The 17,055-nt window shown below is 38.5% G+C and overlaps 1 protein-coding gene across 5 annotated transcripts in view; it reads left to right on the top strand.

Moving 5' to 3' along the window:
- The window catches only part of ICE2 (interactor of little elongation complex ELL subunit 2), a 78,540-nt gene that overhangs the window by 38,749 nt on the left and 22,736 nt on the right, over nucleotides 1-17,055 (top strand). For 4 of the 5 annotated variants that reach the window (XR_013813465.1, XM_079769931.1, XM_079769929.1 and 1 more), the window contains 5 exons: nucleotides 337-1,315; nucleotides 2,054-2,229; nucleotides 7,782-7,911; nucleotides 12,972-13,056; nucleotides 14,901-14,951. Coding sequence is in view for 4 of the 5 variants with exons in the window: in XM_079769931.1 (XP_079626057.1) it covers nucleotides 337-1,315; nucleotides 2,054-2,229; nucleotides 7,782-7,911; nucleotides 12,972-13,056; nucleotides 14,901-14,951 (1,421 nt within the window). In the remaining variant the exon portion in view is untranslated. The remainder of the gene's footprint in view (nucleotides 1-336; nucleotides 1,316-2,053; nucleotides 2,230-7,781; nucleotides 7,912-12,971; nucleotides 13,057-14,900; nucleotides 14,952-17,055) is intronic. The other variant, XM_079769932.1, reaches the window with a different exon arrangement.

The raw sequence follows: 17,055 nt of genomic DNA, 5'->3' as shown, positions 1-17,055 counted from the left end.
CTTCCTATTTGGCTCCATGTCTTCTTTGTGGTCCTGTCTACTTTTTTATTAGTGGAAATTCCTCTTGGGATGTGGTAGTTCACAAATATTCCCCATTTCCTGTGTTGATAACAGCTTCACAAATTTGTGTTTCATCAACATTTCAATGGGAATGTAAGGTTAAATAAATTAGTTAATAGTCATTTATTGTCATTCTTAAGCAAGAACCCTTCAAAGCCATTAGACTTTCTGCTTTTAAAGAGCATGAACTATGTATGTGAGGAGTAGGGGCATTAAGAGATAGATGAGTTGTGGCCTGGAACTTTTGCTAATAGTTTACCAATATATTTTCTTAAGATGTCTCATGAAGTTAATGACTGCCGAAAAATTGAAACCCTTGAAAATTTGGATCTGGATTTTGATGATGATGTCACAGAACTTGAAACTTTTGGAGTAACCACCACCAAACCATCAAAGTCCCCAAGTCCAGCAAGCACTTCCACAGTACCCAACATGCCAGAGGCTCCCAGAGCCCCCAGTGCAACAACCACACCTGTGGCACCAGCTGCACCAGTAGACATTTCTGCTCATTCTAGAAGTTTAGCTCAGATTCTAATGGAACAGTTGCAAAAGGAGAAACAGCTGGTGACTGGTATGGACGGTGGCCCTGAAGAGTGTAAAAATAAAGGTGATGAGGGAGTTGTACCATGTGCTGAGAAGGTATCAGATAATTCTGACAAACCTCTGGTGCAAGATGGTGACTTGCAAACATCGGATGCGCTACAGTTAGGAAGTTCTGTGGAAATGGAAACCTCTAATCAAAATGACATGGCTGCTGATACAGTGTGTGCTGATGAAAGACTAAATATTCTAGAGAGTACTGACAATTCAAAGGAAAAGACTGTTACATCAGAAGCAGAGAAAACTGAGGATGTAATTCTTTGCCATAGTGATACAGATGAAGACTGTTTAATCATTGATACAGGAAAGGCAGCTGATGTGGGTTCTAACTTAAATTCTAAACCAGCCAGCCCAAATTCTTCCTCAGGACAGGCTTCTGTAGGAAACCAGACTAATACTACTTGTAGTCCTGAAGAGTCCTGTGTTTTAAAAAAACCTATCAAACGGGTATATAAAAAATTTGACCCAGTTGGGGAAATTTTAAAAATGCAAGATGAACTCTTAAAGCCAGTTTCCAGAAAAATACCTGAATTGCCTTTAATGAATACCGAAAATTCTAAACAACCTCCTGTTTCCGAGCAACCCTCTGCTACTTCAGATGCCACTACTTGGCCCAAAACTGCATGGACCTCTGCATTTCAGAAGCCAAAAGGACGTAAGTAAATATTTACAAAAAACTGCCTGTACCTTATCCTTCAGTTCTTTTCCTTCATTCCTTCACTTTCTCTTTGTATTAACCTGTTTACAATCTTTATATAGTCATTGATATTTCACTTCATTTTAATCTGCTTATCAGTATTTTAACTTCCAAACCTTCTCTCTAAATATGTACCCAAAGTTGTATAGATTTTGTACCCTATGTTTAGCCAACATGTGCAGTGGCTACTAAGCTATAGGCAATGTAGTTTGCCAAACTGAAGGGAAAATGCATAAAAATCATAAACATTTATTAATCCAAAATGTATTTCTTCTTGATATTGGATTGCAGTTTTGTACTTTCACATTTTGTGAAATAAATATAAAGCTGCACTTCAGCTCTGCCTAGATTAGGAATAAGACTTTTTTTAAACTATTCTTTTAAAAAAATAAAAAAATAAACTATTCTTTTCTTCTCACTTCATATGTTGTCTCACTAATTTATACTTTGCCTAGGAATAGTTAAGATAGTAGTTAAAAGAAAGAGGAACTGTAAAGCTTCGATTTCAGGTTTTGCTGCAGTTCCAATAAACATAAACAGAAATGGTACTAGTGTGAAGGTGTACTCAGAGGAAATAGAAAGTTAAAGTTGATAGAAATTTAAAAGTAGATCACATTGAATTGTTTTATCTTGGATTATGATGAATAACCGACTAATGTCTTTTAAAATAAAAATGAGATATAATTATTTTTAAAGGATTGCCATATGAACTTCAGGACTATGTTGAAGATACATCAGAATATGTAGCTCCTCAGGAAGGAAATTTTGTTTACAAGTTATTTAGCCTGCAAGACCTGTTGTTACTTGTACGATGCAGTGTCCAGAGGATAGAGACCAGACCACGTTCTAAAAAACGGAAGAAAATCAGAAGAGTAAGTTGTTACTTGTGGAGTTGGGATGTAGTAGCCCAAGTAAATAATCTTCGAATATCTAACATGGCATTGTTGTGAAGGTTAATTTTAAGTTGCTGATCACTCTTATAGTAGTTTTTCCAGGTTGAATTTTTAGTAAAATACTGAAAACATTTTTAATAAGTGAAAGTGCTTAATTAAATATAATTAGTCATGAATGCTGATAATGTTCTTGCATGAAATGTATAAACTTTGTGAATAATGGCCCCATCATAGACTTAACTGAGACTGGCACATATTTTCCTGCTTTCTCTGTGAATTTGGATTTCCATTATGACATACTAGAGGCCCAGTGCACAAAATTCATGCACAAGTAGGGTCCCTAGGCCTGGCCAGTGATCAGGGCCGATCGGGGCCTTCTGGTTGCCAGCTGGAGCCTTCCTTCCGGCTGCCAGGCAGGCAGGGCCTTCCTTCATTCCACACCACCCCCTGGTGGTCAGCACATGTCATAGTGAGTGATCAAACTCTTGGTCTCCCAGTCAAACTCCTGTGGGGACAATTTGCATATTAGGCTTTTTATATATATAGATTCTCTCTCTCTCTCTCTCTCTCTCTCTCTCTCTCTCTCTCTCTCTCTCTCTCTCGTTCAAATTGTGAAAGGTGGACTTTCACACACATTTGAAAAGTCTTGCCAGGATTGTTAGAAAACCAAATGTCTTCCTTTCTTTTTCCCCTCTTTTTTCTTTCGGGTTTGATATCAATATTTTCCTTAGTTAAAAAACTTTTTAGTACAATTTGAGTAATTGGCTCTTTCAACAGTTTTCTGTATTTGATATTTGAAATTATCTTCCAGATTAGTTTGATTTGTGTGTGTGACCACAGAATTCTGGTAAATAAAGAGGAGCTTCTATGTTATAATTGATTAAGAAATAATGAAGTCTCTAATTTTTTTTAAGATAATTTTTTCTTTTGTGTACATTTGTCATAGTATATGTCTTAAAAGTTTTAATGTCTCTCATGCTGTCTAACTTACCACCAATAACAACCTTCAATGATCACTCTATAATGTCAGTGTGCTTTGGTGCTAGGGATTAAGATGAATTAAGAATTGTCATGTTCCAGCATTGATCCTTATAGATCAGTCATATTAAGAAATAACTGAAAAAAATAAAATGTCAACCTTTTTAAGCTAATAGCAGCAGGGTCTATCATGAAAACACTCTAAAGCTAACTGCGGGATTTGGGTGTATACTTTGTCCACCGGAATCCAATGGACTTGGTGGATCTTTTGCTTGATGATACTTTATCCTTTGTTAAACTTAACCCTTTGCACTCGCTTGCTTTTTTCTCGATTCCTTTATTCTAATGCTAACCGTATCGAGTCACACTCGACATCCGAGTGCAAAAGGTTAAGAAAGGTCGCGAATAAATTATTAAATTCATAATTCTCATAATTGGGTTTTCATCACTATTTCAGACTTGAAATTGAAAGCAAATGATTTTTTAATTAATTGCATGAGGCAGTTTTTTATGTTTTTTTAATAAGAAAAAGTCAAGGAATGGCAAAAGACTATACATTGAACACTGATATTCTCTGTATTAAAAAATTTTACTTTATTTGCTAATTTTCCTGTTTTATATGTATTTTACTATGATCAATTTAATGGCCACAACATGAACATCTTAAATATATGTAGTGTCAATGCTATGGATTAAATTTTCAAGGTTTTATATCTTTCATTCTTACTTACTGTCTTTGATTTATTTGGGAAATAACCTCTTTCACTTTCTACCCTGTGAACCCATACATACCACTTTGTAGTGATCTGACAGCTTACAGCACTCAAACATTGATGGACAGTGTCTCTTAAGTAAGAATAGCCTAGGGATGTTTTGGATATTTATTTGATTTCTGAAGACATTGTCATTCATTTGACTAAAGTGAAATTTGTAAATGTAAAAATAAAATTTATAGGAGAGACTCCACCCTTCATAAAAATATATCAAAATATATCCAGAGAATATCTGGATAGCCTTATATTTCTGATTGTGTCAAACCCAGAGTAAAAGTTAAAAATTTTCAGTGAATAGTTATCATATGGTACCAGTCATTGTATGTAATAGTTTAGTACATATCTATTAGTACATATTTAAATCCTTAGCAAAATGTGTTCCCCTTGGAATCATGTCTCTCTGTTTCTCACAAATGTTTTATACCATAGAAACTCAATAAATAGGTATTGAGTAAATGAGAAAATTTGAGGGGTGAAGAAGGAGGGAGGTATTGATAAGAAAGGTAATTTAGGGAAGTTGAGGCACTAGTTTGAGACATTTTAGAGTGGTACTGTTTACAGCTAGGTTAGAATCTTCCTCATTAATATTTCCTATTTAAAAATCAACTTGTTTAGATAAAGCTTTAAAATATGTTATAGAAGTTTCTTCAAACTCTGATGTCCAAAAACCTCATTTCTCTTTTATTTTCCTTTGGGTTTTCAATGTTCTGTTATAATAGTTGAGATTTTAATTTCCAATATCATTTGTCCTTTCTCGTCAAAATGCTGCTTAATAAGAACTGCACATTAGAGAACTTAAAACAGCAGCCAGTCTTAAATGATGGAATGAAATAAAGAGAGCTATTTTGGATCACAAGATGAAGCAAGAACTTACTGAGTTATACCCATAGTCATGAAATCCACACCAAGTAACTTTGAATGATTTGATATTATCTGTCTCAGTTACCCAAATTTCCTAAGAGATATGTTCTAAAATAATTCAAAAATTTAGATCCAATTATTTTGTAATTTATATTGGTATTCTAGGGTGAGGAAAAAAGATATTGAAGGTGCTTGAATAGAATGAATCCAGTGGGATCAGTGTCAGGAAATAGCTTTGAAGTATCTATTTAGAAATGTATGTGAAAGTTTAAAAGGTTTATGTGAAAAATTGGAAGACAGAGAACCAAGAAAAGCTTTCACTTGGGAAAAATAGGAGCTACTTATCAAGGGAGAAAGGAAATACTAGATTTAATTTTTATAGTTAGTAAACTTTGATTGCACTTAAACTTTCACTTTAATTTTGGAATACTAAGATAAAATATTCAGACTTTCTTTCCTGTGGCTTCCTGGAGATGGCAGTAGAATACATATAGAATTTAAAACCAGAATCAGATATGGCAGTTATTAACAAAGAAAATCCTCCAAAGTATCGAAGTACTTTCTTTTCAGAAACAGTAATATTTTCTTATTTTTAAAAAAATCTTAACTCTGTTATCTAGTCATGATTCAGAAAGGGGTTTTCTTAATCAGTTGTTCTTTTCCTAACCCTGCTGTAAACTGGCTATGTGTCCTTGAGCTAATGCCTTAGCCCTTTGTGCCTTCTTTTTTTTAAAAATCCTCACCTGAGGATATGTTTGTTGATTTGAGATACAGAGAGAAACATAGATGTGAGAGAGACACATCGATCGATTGCCTCCCATACATGCCCTGACCAGGGATCAAACTCACAACCTAGATGTGTGCTCTGACTGGGAATCAAACCCACAATATTTTGGTATATAAGTAGGTGCTCCAATCAACTGAGCCACCTGGATCTTCATTTCTTTATCTCTAGCTACTCTTTGCAACTATAAATAATTTTAAATGCAGATTGCCCATTGCTGAAGAATTATTCTGTATAATAAAAGCCTAATATACAAATTGACCAAACGGCGGAGGGGGGTTGGTGGGGAGGTGGGGCCAGTGAGCGGGCTGCACCAGGCCAGCCAAGGTGGGTGCCAGCGGGCAGAGGGAGCAGATGGCGATCGGGGGGCGGTGGCGACCAGTGGCAGCAGAGGGGCGATCGGGGGGGGGGGCTTGGCTGGCCCACTGGTCGCCTCCCGGAGGGAGCGAGCCTAAGCTGTAAGTCAGACATCCCCTGAAGGCTCCCAGACTGCGAGAGGGTGCAGGCCAGGCTGAGGGACCCACCTCCCAGTGCAAGAACTTTCGTGCACTGAGCCTCTAGTCCTATATAATAAAAGTGTAGTGTGACTGGAGTTCTTTCGGAAGTTCGACCAGGGGGCGGGGCTGGCCTGGGGGAGGGAGGGAGGCCCCGGCAGGCCGGCAGTGGCAGCAGGTGGCCGGGGAAAGGGAGGGAGTCCCTGGCCAGTGCAGTGGCATGTGGCCAGGGGAAGGGAGGGAGGCCCCAGCTGGTCGGCGGCAGTGGCAAGCGGCCAAGGGAAGGGAGAGAGTACCTGGCCGGCATCTGGCAGCCACTAGGGACCCCACCAGTGCACGAATTTCGTGCACTGAACCTCTAGTTATACAATAAAATGTTCTTAGCAATAAAATTAAATCGAGGGGCCTTATTACTCAAAGTTTGGTCCCTGGAATAACAGCTTTTTAAAAATGCAAAGCCGTAGTCTTCATCTCAGATTCTACAATTTAATAAGATCACCAGGTTATTCCTATGCACATTGAAATTTAAGAAACACTACTTTAGAGTTTTATAACATTCATGTTATCATATAGTCATATAAATCAAACCTCCAAACTTGATGTTAACAGAAATTTTACTGGATTTGAATTGTTCTTACCATCACTGTTGTGTAAAGCTAATTAAAATGCCCACTTGTGAAAATTAGGAATTCTGAAACATTTATGAAATATTTTCAAGTATATAAATAGTGACAGCTTAGTATAATTTCAAAATACTATGTAGCAATATCACTCTGAGTAAGCTCCATAAATCATGTGTCTCTCCTTCTGCAGTTGGAAATGAAGTCGCTGCTATTAACAGTAAAATTTTCTTTGACAGAAATGAGATAACATGAGCACAGTGAACATGATTAACATGCTATTTCACAAGCATGTATTTCCTTGCATATCCTCCTTTAGACCAGTAATGGGTACAGTCATTTACCTAATCTATTTAGTGTCCTGACCAATAAGCTCTAAATCTATAACTTTTCAGGTGGTTAGTGTCTAGAATAAAGCTTTTATATTATCAAAGCTAATGACATTCACAGATGTTAATGTAGGTATTAATGCTCATACATTCATAGAATGAAAACAAGCTGCTCAGACTACTTGAGCCTTAGATAATGTGACTAATGCTTTAAAGGGGCAAAAATTAGTAACTTTTTTTATCCTCTTGAGAATTACTAGTATATTTTATAGTCATTGCTTCCAGAATCTAGTTTTTAACCTTTGGGCAATTGTGTATCAGAGGCTCTGTTTCAAGGTTTCTGCTGTCAGTCACATTCTCTGGTGGAAGTAAATGCAGATTGCCTGTTGCTGAAGAATTATTATACAATAAAATGCTTTTAGCAATAAAATTAAATCAAGGGGCACATGTGGAGAGGAATACTGCCTGGGATGGGACCATCTGGGGAAGGGGATGGTTAGGATCTCTTATTCATCCACCTCTTACCCACAAGGGTTCTATCTGTCTTTCTGTCTGAACCCCACTGTATTTGAAAGGATCAAATAAAATTACTTGAAAGCATTTTGAAAGTGGCAAAACTGTATAGGCAAATGTATTTGCTGTTAACAGTAAATTAATGGAACTTTGTGAAAGAGTATAACCTTACATTGCAGCAAGTTCCAGTTTATGTTCTTCCAAAAGTGGAGTATCAAGCTTGTTATGGAGCTGAAGCTCTGACTGAAAGCGAACTGTGTCGCCTATGGACTGAAAGTTTATTGCATTCCAACAGCTCCTTTTACGTTGGTAAGTTATATAAGAGTCTTTATTCTCCTTTTTTATTCTCTTGTAAGTACATACTTTTTTATTCAATTATAAATGTCTATTCTATATTTTTGTTTTTAGTTTACTGATTGTATTAACATTCCTATTAAAACACCATTCCCTACTCTAGAGTTACATGGCAGTGTGGGACTGATGATCTCAAATATTTTAATTTCCCTCTTATCCCATATTTATTTAGTTGCACATGAATGTCAACCAAATTATTTTATTTTTAAAATACTTTAATAGTGTAAGTGACTAAAAATATAGAGGAGTTTTCTAATGAGCTTCTTTAAAAGTACTTTTTAATTGGTTTAAGCATTTTGAAATGTTTTTAAAATTATAATGACACTAGAGGCCCGGTGCATGAATTCGTGCACCAGTGGGGTCCCTCGGCCTGACCTGCGGGATTGGGTCGAAACCGGCTCTCCAACATTTCCCAAGAGTTCCCGGATTGCGAGAGGGTGCAGGCCAGGCCGTGGGACCCCCCAGTGCATGATTGGGGCCAGGGAGGGATGCGGGAGGTTGGCCAGCCGAGAAGGGAGGGCTCCAGGGCATGTCCGGCCCTTTCGCTCAGTCCTGATCGGCCAGACCCCAGCAGCAAGGTAACCTACCGTTCAGAGCGTCTGCCCCCTGATGATCAGTGCACATCATAGCGAGCAGTTGAGCGGCCTTAGCATATCATTAGCATATTATGCTTTGATTGGTTGAATGGCCAACCAGATGACCAGACACTTAGCATATTAGGCTTTTATTATATAGGATTGTTTTTGAAATCTCTAATATTTTTTTAAATGTATTTTTATTGATGAGAGGAAGGGAGAGGGAGAGAGAGAGAGAAACATCAATGAGAGAGAAATCATTGATTGGCTCCCTCCTGCACATCCCACACTGGGATCAAGCCCACAACCTGGGCATGTACCCTGGCCAGGAATCGAACTATGACCTCCAGGTTCATAGGTCGATGCTCAACCACTGAGCCACGCCAGCCAGGCTAAAATCTCAAACACTGATGAAATAGTTTTGCTTTAAGTTTGTTTTTGTTTTGCATCTTTTGGGGGCAGGTCGTCAGGCAGGGATTTAATTTGTGTTGGCTGGGTTCATGTATAGTTAACATACTTCACAGGAAGAATCATTGATATTGTTCCCTCCCAGTGGAATGCCTAATCTCACACATCTCAATCCATCCCAGCCAACTCTAGTTGCCCCTCTATTAGGTCATTTTCTTCCTGTGATCTCTCAATACATTGTTTTTTGTTTTTTGTTTTTTTACTGTTCTTATGATTTGTTGCTTTCTACTTTAGTGTTTTTTGAATCTATATTTTCATTAAACAATAAGCAGTTTAAGAATCTGATGAAACTTTGGTTTTGAATTACATTTCTCTGTTGATTAGTGATGTTGAGCAACTTTTCATATGTCTTTTGGTCATCTGTATGTCTTCCTCAGGGAAATATCTATTCAGGGCTTTTGCCCACATTTTATTTATTTATTTATTTACTTACTTATTTCATCACCATTTATCCCTTTTATGCCCTCTTTCACCTCTACCCATCCCCCTCCCCAATCACCACACTGTTATCCATGAGTTCTCTCTTTTTTTTTTCTTTTACTCAGTTCTCTACTCCCATCCCTGCCACACTTCCCTTCCCTCACCCCTCGCCCCTAATGCTCTCTAACTATAAGTCTGTCTCTATTTTTCTTGGTAGTTTAGTTTATTCATTAAATTCCACATATGAGTGAAATTATATGATACTTGTCTTTCTCTGACTGGCTCATTTCATTTAGCATAATGTTCTCCAGGTCCATCTATACTGTCACAAAGAGTAAAATTTTCTTTCTTTTTACTTTTGCCCACTTTTTAAATTTGGTTTTTTGTTTTTCTGATATTAAGTTGACTGAGTTCTTTATAAATTATGGATATTAACCCCTTATCAGATGTATCATTGGCAAATATGTTCTCCCATTCAGTAGGTTGTCTTTTCGTGTATTTTTGTTGTTGTTTTTGTTATTTTTTTAATATATTTTTTATTTCAGAGAGAAAAGAAGAGGGAGAGAGAGATAGAAACATCAATGATGAGAGAGAATCATCAATTGGCTGCCTCCTGCATGCTCCCCACTGGGGATCGAGCCCGCAACCTGGGCATGTGCCCTGACCAGGAATTGAACAGTGACCTTCTGGTTCATAGGTTGACACTCAACCACTGAGCAACACTGGCCAGGCTGTAACATGGATTTTATATTGGCCTGCTTATCTAACATTTAACTCAGGGCTTTTATACCACTCTTCCTTGGTACATTTCAGGGTCCCAGGGTTTTGTCTCCACCTGTTTTGTTGCAGAAACTATGAATTACTTTTTAAAATAGAAGTGTCATCTTGAAAATTTGCCATTTTGTTTTTTGGAATTACAAATTATGCCATTTTCGGAAGAAAGTAAAACTTTGAATATACTGTTTTGATTTTATTTTTAACCATAAGAAATCTTATGTGTGCTTTAATTAAAAATAAGCCAGATTTTTTTCAGCTTTACTGAGGTATAATTGACAAAATAGTAAGATATTTAAACTGTACATGTTGATGATTTGATATACCTATATATTGTGAAAGGATTTCTCCCATATAGTTAATTAACATATCACCTCACATATTTATATTTTTAATGAGAACATTTATGTTCTACTTTGTCAAATTTTAATTATAAAATAGTCTTATTGACTATAATCACCATTTATACATTAGATCCTTAGACCTTATTTATCCTTTTGCACTCGGATGTCGAGTGTGACTCGACACGGTTAGCATTAGAATAAAGGAATCGAGAAAAAAGCAAGCGAGTGCAAAGGGTTAATCACCATTTATACATTAGATCCTTAGACCTTATTTATCTTATAGCTGAATGTTGTACCCTTTCACCAACCTCTTCCTATTTCTCTGTTTCCCCATCCCTGGCAATCACTGACTTTTCTACTCTCTATTTCTAAAAGTTTGACTTATTTATTTCTTTTCTTTTTTTTTTTTTTTGATTTTCTGTATAAGTGATAACCGTGCAGTATTTATCTTTATCTAACTCATTTCATTTAGCTTAATGTCCTCAGGATCTATTTTTGTTGTCATAAACAGCAGAATTTCCTTCTTCCTCTTGATATATATGTATATACAGTATATCACATCTTCTTTATCTATTCTTCTGTTGATGGACACTTAAGTTGTTTTCATATATTGGTTATTGTGAATAATTAAGCTGGCTTTTTATAATCTTAACTAGAGGCCTGGTGCATGGAATTCATGCACGGGGGGCAGGGAGGGCCTTTCCCTCAGCTTGGCCTGCACCCTCTCCAATCTGGGACCCCTTGGGGGATGTCCAACTGCCGGGTTAAACCGGCCATCAGATATCCCACTCACAATCCGGAACTGCTGGCTCCTAACCATTCGCCTGCCTACCTGCCTGATCACTCCCTAACCGCTCCCCTGCCGGCCTCATTGATGCCTAACTGCTCCCTGCCAACCCACTTGCCCCCAACTGCTCTCCCCTGCCAACCCGATCACCCTGAACTGCCCTGCAGGCCTGGTCACCTCCAACTGCCCTCCCCTACCGGCCATCTTGTGGCTGCCATCTTGTGATGACATTGCAGCAGCCATCTTGTGACAATGTCATGCAAAGCCACCTAGGCTTTTATTATATAGGATTTTTATCTTAAGAACCAAGTATGTCTTAAAGATGTGTAGAGAGTGTCCAAAACAAATTTTATTCGTTTGCTTTGATAATAAATACAATATTTCTCTAAAAATTGTATCTCCATAAAAATTCAACTTTTAAAGCAATTAGAAGCACCAATATTTTAAGTTGTTATTCTTAAACTAGGGGCCCAGTGCACGAATTTGAGCACCTTGAAAGGAACTATGGGCCGCGAGGCTGTGGTGGGCACACTGGAAAGGAGGGCCTTGGCCCATCCTCTGCGCCACCCTCCCGCCTCCCACCGTGGCTCCCGGTTCCCTCTCTTTCGGCAGCCGGTATGGCTGATGGCATTGGCCCTACTCGCATCCACTGATGGTGCAGAGCAGTTGGGATCAGCACCAGCAGCGGGTGCGAGTGGCAACTGCTGCTGCCCTGATCGCCCCTCAGAAGTAGGGGGAGGTGGAGAAGCCCTCAGAGGCGATTGGGACCGGCAGCCACTGTTCACACCTGCTGATAGTGCCAAGCGATCGGGACCGGCGCCGGGCCCTGGCAGTGGGTGTGAGCAGCGGCTCCAGCGCTGGCTGCAGGTGCGAGAGGCGGCTGCAGGCTCCAGTCGCCCCTAGGAGCAGGGGGAGGTGGAGAAGCCCTGAAAGGTGATCAGGGCTGGTGCCGGCAGCAGGTGTGAGCACCAGGCAGGGGACTGCAGTGCGCAAGAGCAAAGAATTTTCAGTAACCACCAGAGGCTTGCCCCGATGACAGCCCCCACTCACCTTCCTCCACCATCCCGTTGCGGCCGATGCCCTCCATGTTCTGTGCGCACCCCTGGTGGTCAGCACACGTCATAGTGACCAGTTGTTCGGTTGTTCCGCTGTTTAGTCTATTTGAATATTAGGATTTTATATATATAGATTGTGGGCTTAGAGATTATTTCTCTCTTTTTTTTTGGTGTTGACACATGTTACCTTTTCTTCATTCAGCACATTTTTAAAACAACTCTTTGGAATGTAAAGTTTCTTTACAGTTATTACAGTTTTATAAAAACACTAGAGGCCCAATGCACAAAATTCATGCAAGAGTAGACCTTCCTCCCCCCGGCTGCCGCGTTGGCTTCCCTCTGGCACCTGGGACCCGGGCTTCCCTCTGGCCATCAGCATCCAGGACCCGGGCTTCCCTCTGGCTGCCGGCAGGCACCCACGACCCAGGCTTCCCTCGCAGGCCCAGCTTCATCCGGAAGGTCATCCGGAAGGAAGTCTGGTCTAATTAGCATATTATGCTTTTATTATTATAGATCTTTGAAGAGACTGGATAACTTGGTTTTTAGTTTTTCAAATGCTGCAATTGTTTTTAAGTTTTATATTTTATTTTAGGTCATATTGATGCTTTTACTTCAAAGCTTTTTCTGCTAGAAGAAATTACCTCAGAAGAATTAAAAGAAAAAATTTCAGCACTCAAGTAAGAAAGTTTATTTTGTGGTAGTAATTTTTAAACTTGTTAATATCACAAATTTTCTTTATTTCTAAATACTGGTCAAGTTTAAATCATTCCACTTTCAAAACGTTTAAGCCTTTTATACATTGAAGCTTCTCCTGACCCAATTTGTGATCTATCCATATTAATCTCAATCTCCAAATTAAACATAATGCCAGTGGCACCAGTCTTTCTACTTAAGACAGAGGAGGCTGGAGCAAAAGAGTAGCCCATCATCTTGGAGATGCACAGAACCAAATATTGCACCCCTTTTCAGGGATGGGAAAGAAAAGGACAGTCACAGACTCTTAGCTCTCAGGATTGTATATACTCATTTAGACATCCTAATTTCTAAAAGTTTATCCCTCTACCTAGCGTTTCTGTGCATCAGAGTGAAATGAATTTACTGTACTCAGAACAATAAATGCAAAGGAAATAACTTACAAGCATTATGTAATTTGCATCTCCCAAATTTCTAGGAAGGACTGGTGGTAGTATTATCTCCATTTTATATGTGCGGAAACTGGGACTCTGACTTGCCCTGGAGCACACGGCTAAGCTAGTGACAGCCTTGGTAGATAATATATTTGATTTACCACTTAGGATGAGAAATTGTCCTGATTTACACTAGTTGCATAGTTCCAGCCTTGAGGCTTGACACAGTTTTTCAAACTTTATTTCTCTGCTTGAACTTATAAATGTCCACTTCAATTACAAGAATTGCTTCTTTCCAGGGGTAACCTATGTAAAGTTTTTTCATACATCACATTTACATACATTTACATATGTAAAGTTTTTGTGTATATTATTCAACACCTGTCCCACATCACCCAGTGAAAACCATTTTTAAATAAATAAGAAAGGCAATGAGTTTAGGTCTAGAAAAGATACTAAAGAAATACCTTATATTTCATTTGTCTTTATCCTGTCCCCTGTCAGTGGCTTCTCTGGCATCACTCAGTTTCTCTCAATTTAAAGTATCTCTCAATTTCTTTGGAAGCTAATTCAGGACCATCTCTAAAAGGCAAGCTCTTATGCAGATTGGTTCTGCTAAAGACATCTGAACATTTTTAAAAGTTTACTAGAGGCCCGGTGCACAAAATTTGTGCATGGGAGTGTGTGTGTCCCTCAGCCCAGCCTGCACCCTCTCCAATCTGGGACCCCTCCAGGGATGTCTGACTGCCCGTTTAGTCGGACATCCCTCTCACAATCCAGGACTGCTGGCTCCCAACTGCTCGCCTGCCTGCCTTCCTGATTGCCCCTAACTGATTCTGCCTGCCAGCCTGATCACCCCTTAACCACTCCCCTGTCAGCCTGATTGATGCCTAACTGCTCCCCTGCCAGCCTGTTCACCCCTAACTGCCCTCCCCTGCAGGCTTGATCACCCCCAAATGCCCTCCCTTGCAGGCTTGGTCCCTCCCAAATGCCCTCCCCTGCTGGCCATCTTGTGGCGGCCATCTTGTGTCCACATGGGGACAGCCATATTTGACCACATGGGGGCAGCCATCTTGTGTGCTAGAGTGACAGTCAATTTGCATATTACTCTTTTATTAGATAGGATAATTTGAACATAAAGTAGTGATCTCCTTACAACTGTCCTAACAAAAGCCAGTCCTTGGTGATTTTGAAGAAAACTCAGGAAATGGCAAAAAAAAAAAGTAATATTATAATTTACTCAAATTAGAAATAAATTTTGGTATTCTGTGTTTTACACTATCTTAGCTGTTTTCTTTGTTACTGAGGGCATTTCTCTTCCTGAAGAGCTATAATTGTTAAGAGTTAGGGTTTTTTTGTTGTTTAATTATACATTAATTTCTTCCATTTTCTAGGATTTCAAGTTTATTTAATATCCTTCAACACATTCTAAAGAAATTAACTAGGTAAGTATTTTTTGGACAGTTTCATTGATATGTCTGATTTTCTTCGATGAAAATTCAAGAATACAAACTAAATATATGCTGTTAGGAATAAATATAATATAAGAAGATTTGTTTTTTTTTTGTGTCAAAGTTGAAGTTGTGAAAATATAACTAAAAAAGTAATATCATTTACATTTTTCTATAAGGCTTATTTTATTGGTTTCCTATTGCTACTGTAACAAACTACCACAAACTTAGTGGCTGAGAACAACACAATGCATTCTCTTACAATTCTGCAGGTCAAAAATCTGAAATCATTTTTCACTGGACTAAACTCATGTCAGCAGGGCTGGTTCCTTCTGGAGGCTCTGAGGGACAATCATTTCCTTGCCTTCATTTTCAGCTTCTAGTAGCTACCTGTATCCCTTGACTTTGCCTCCTCTCTCCGTCTTCAAAGCAAATCACTCAAATTTCTGCTTTCCTTGTCACAATTGCAAAGCCATTAAGCGTAACATTAACAGTTCTGGAGATTAGAATGTGGCCATCCTGGGTGACCATTATTTAGTCTACCATAGCTATATTGTTCACATTTTCAGGGTAAGGAAGCAACATAGACTAGTGATCAAAAGTCATTAGGTCCATGGCAAATATTAGAATATAGATTCTCCACCCGATCATTTATCAAACTAAATAAGTAAACTTGTTACATGAACTTTTGTGTTTTTGTGTTATACCCTTACCAAAAGATAAACTAAAAAACAATTCAAGAGTCTGGTCAAAAATCTCAAAGTTCTAACTCTACTACTTAGGAAATGATAGTGTTGAGTTCAGTTATTTTCTAGGTACTTTTCAGTTATCAGATTCTGTGATTCTGTAGCAGGATTTTTATTTTATATATTCTGTTATTCATATAAAACACAATGCTTATACATGAAATTTTTTTTAAATTTATTTCTTTATTGTTGAGAGTATTACAGGTGTCCCCATTTTCTCCCTCTTTGTCCCTCTCCACCCAGCCCCCACCCCACCCCAAGCTTTCACCACACTATTGTCTGTGTCCATGGGCTATGCATATATGTTCTTGGCTAATCTCTTCTTATCCCTCCCACCTTCCTCCCTACTGATATATGTCAGTCTATCCCAGTGGTCGGCAAACTCATTAGTCAACAGAGCCAAATATCAACAGTACAACGATTGAAATTTCTTTTGAGAGCCTAAAACCGACTTCTGCGCATGGGCCACGAAGTTTCAATTGCACTGTATGTGCACGCTTGCACGTGGTATTTTGTGGAAGAGCCACACTCAAGGGGCCAAAGAGCCGCATGTGGCTCGCAAGCCACAGTTTGCCGACCACTGGTCTATCCCATGTATCCATGCCTTTTGACCCATTTTGTTTGTCATTTTATTTTGTTTATTTGATTCCACCTATAAGTGAGATCATGTGATATTTGTCTTTCTCTGATTGGCTAATTTGCATAACATTATACTCCCCAGGTCTATGCTGTCACACAGTGTAAGAGTTCCTTCCTTTTTACAGCCGCATAGTACCATAAACCCTTGATTTTGTGGACTTCAGATTTAACAGACAAAATTTCCAGTCCATATGTCATATGTGAAAATTAACACCCTAATGATATTAAAATGCTTTTAACAAGATTTGCTTATAATTAAATTAAAAGGTTTTTTGTTATTGTTACTAATTCATTGTTATTTTTTTCACTTTTTTTAATTTAGGTATTATATGTGTACATATCTTACCATTGTCCCCCCCACCCCACACCCATACATGCCCTCACCCCCCAGAGTTTTGTGTCCATTGGTTATGCTTATATGCATGCATACAAGTCCTTCGGCTGATAAGAAATCATTGTTATTTTTAATAAATTTTTGCATATAAGCCATATATTGGGAAAAATACTGTATTAATTTCACTGATGTAAATACATATTATATATTGACAGCTATCTTCTGCAAGAACAATGTTCAGCAAATGATTAGCATGTGATCAATTAGCACAGGAGGTAATTGATTCTGTTGTGGCATGGCGTGACTTTCTGCAGCAATTGAATGCCTGCCAGCAGATGTTCCCATATGCGCTATGCCATGCCCTAGCTGTATGCATTTG

Source organism: Cnephaeus nilssonii (assembly GCF_951640355.1).
Source record: "Cnephaeus nilssonii genome assembly, chromosome: 4".
Lineage (NCBI taxonomy): Eukaryota > Metazoa > Chordata > Mammalia > Chiroptera > Vespertilionidae > Cnephaeus > Cnephaeus nilssonii.
Note: the sequence above shows the minus strand (reverse complement) of the source record. Positions and strands in the feature narration are given on the sequence as shown.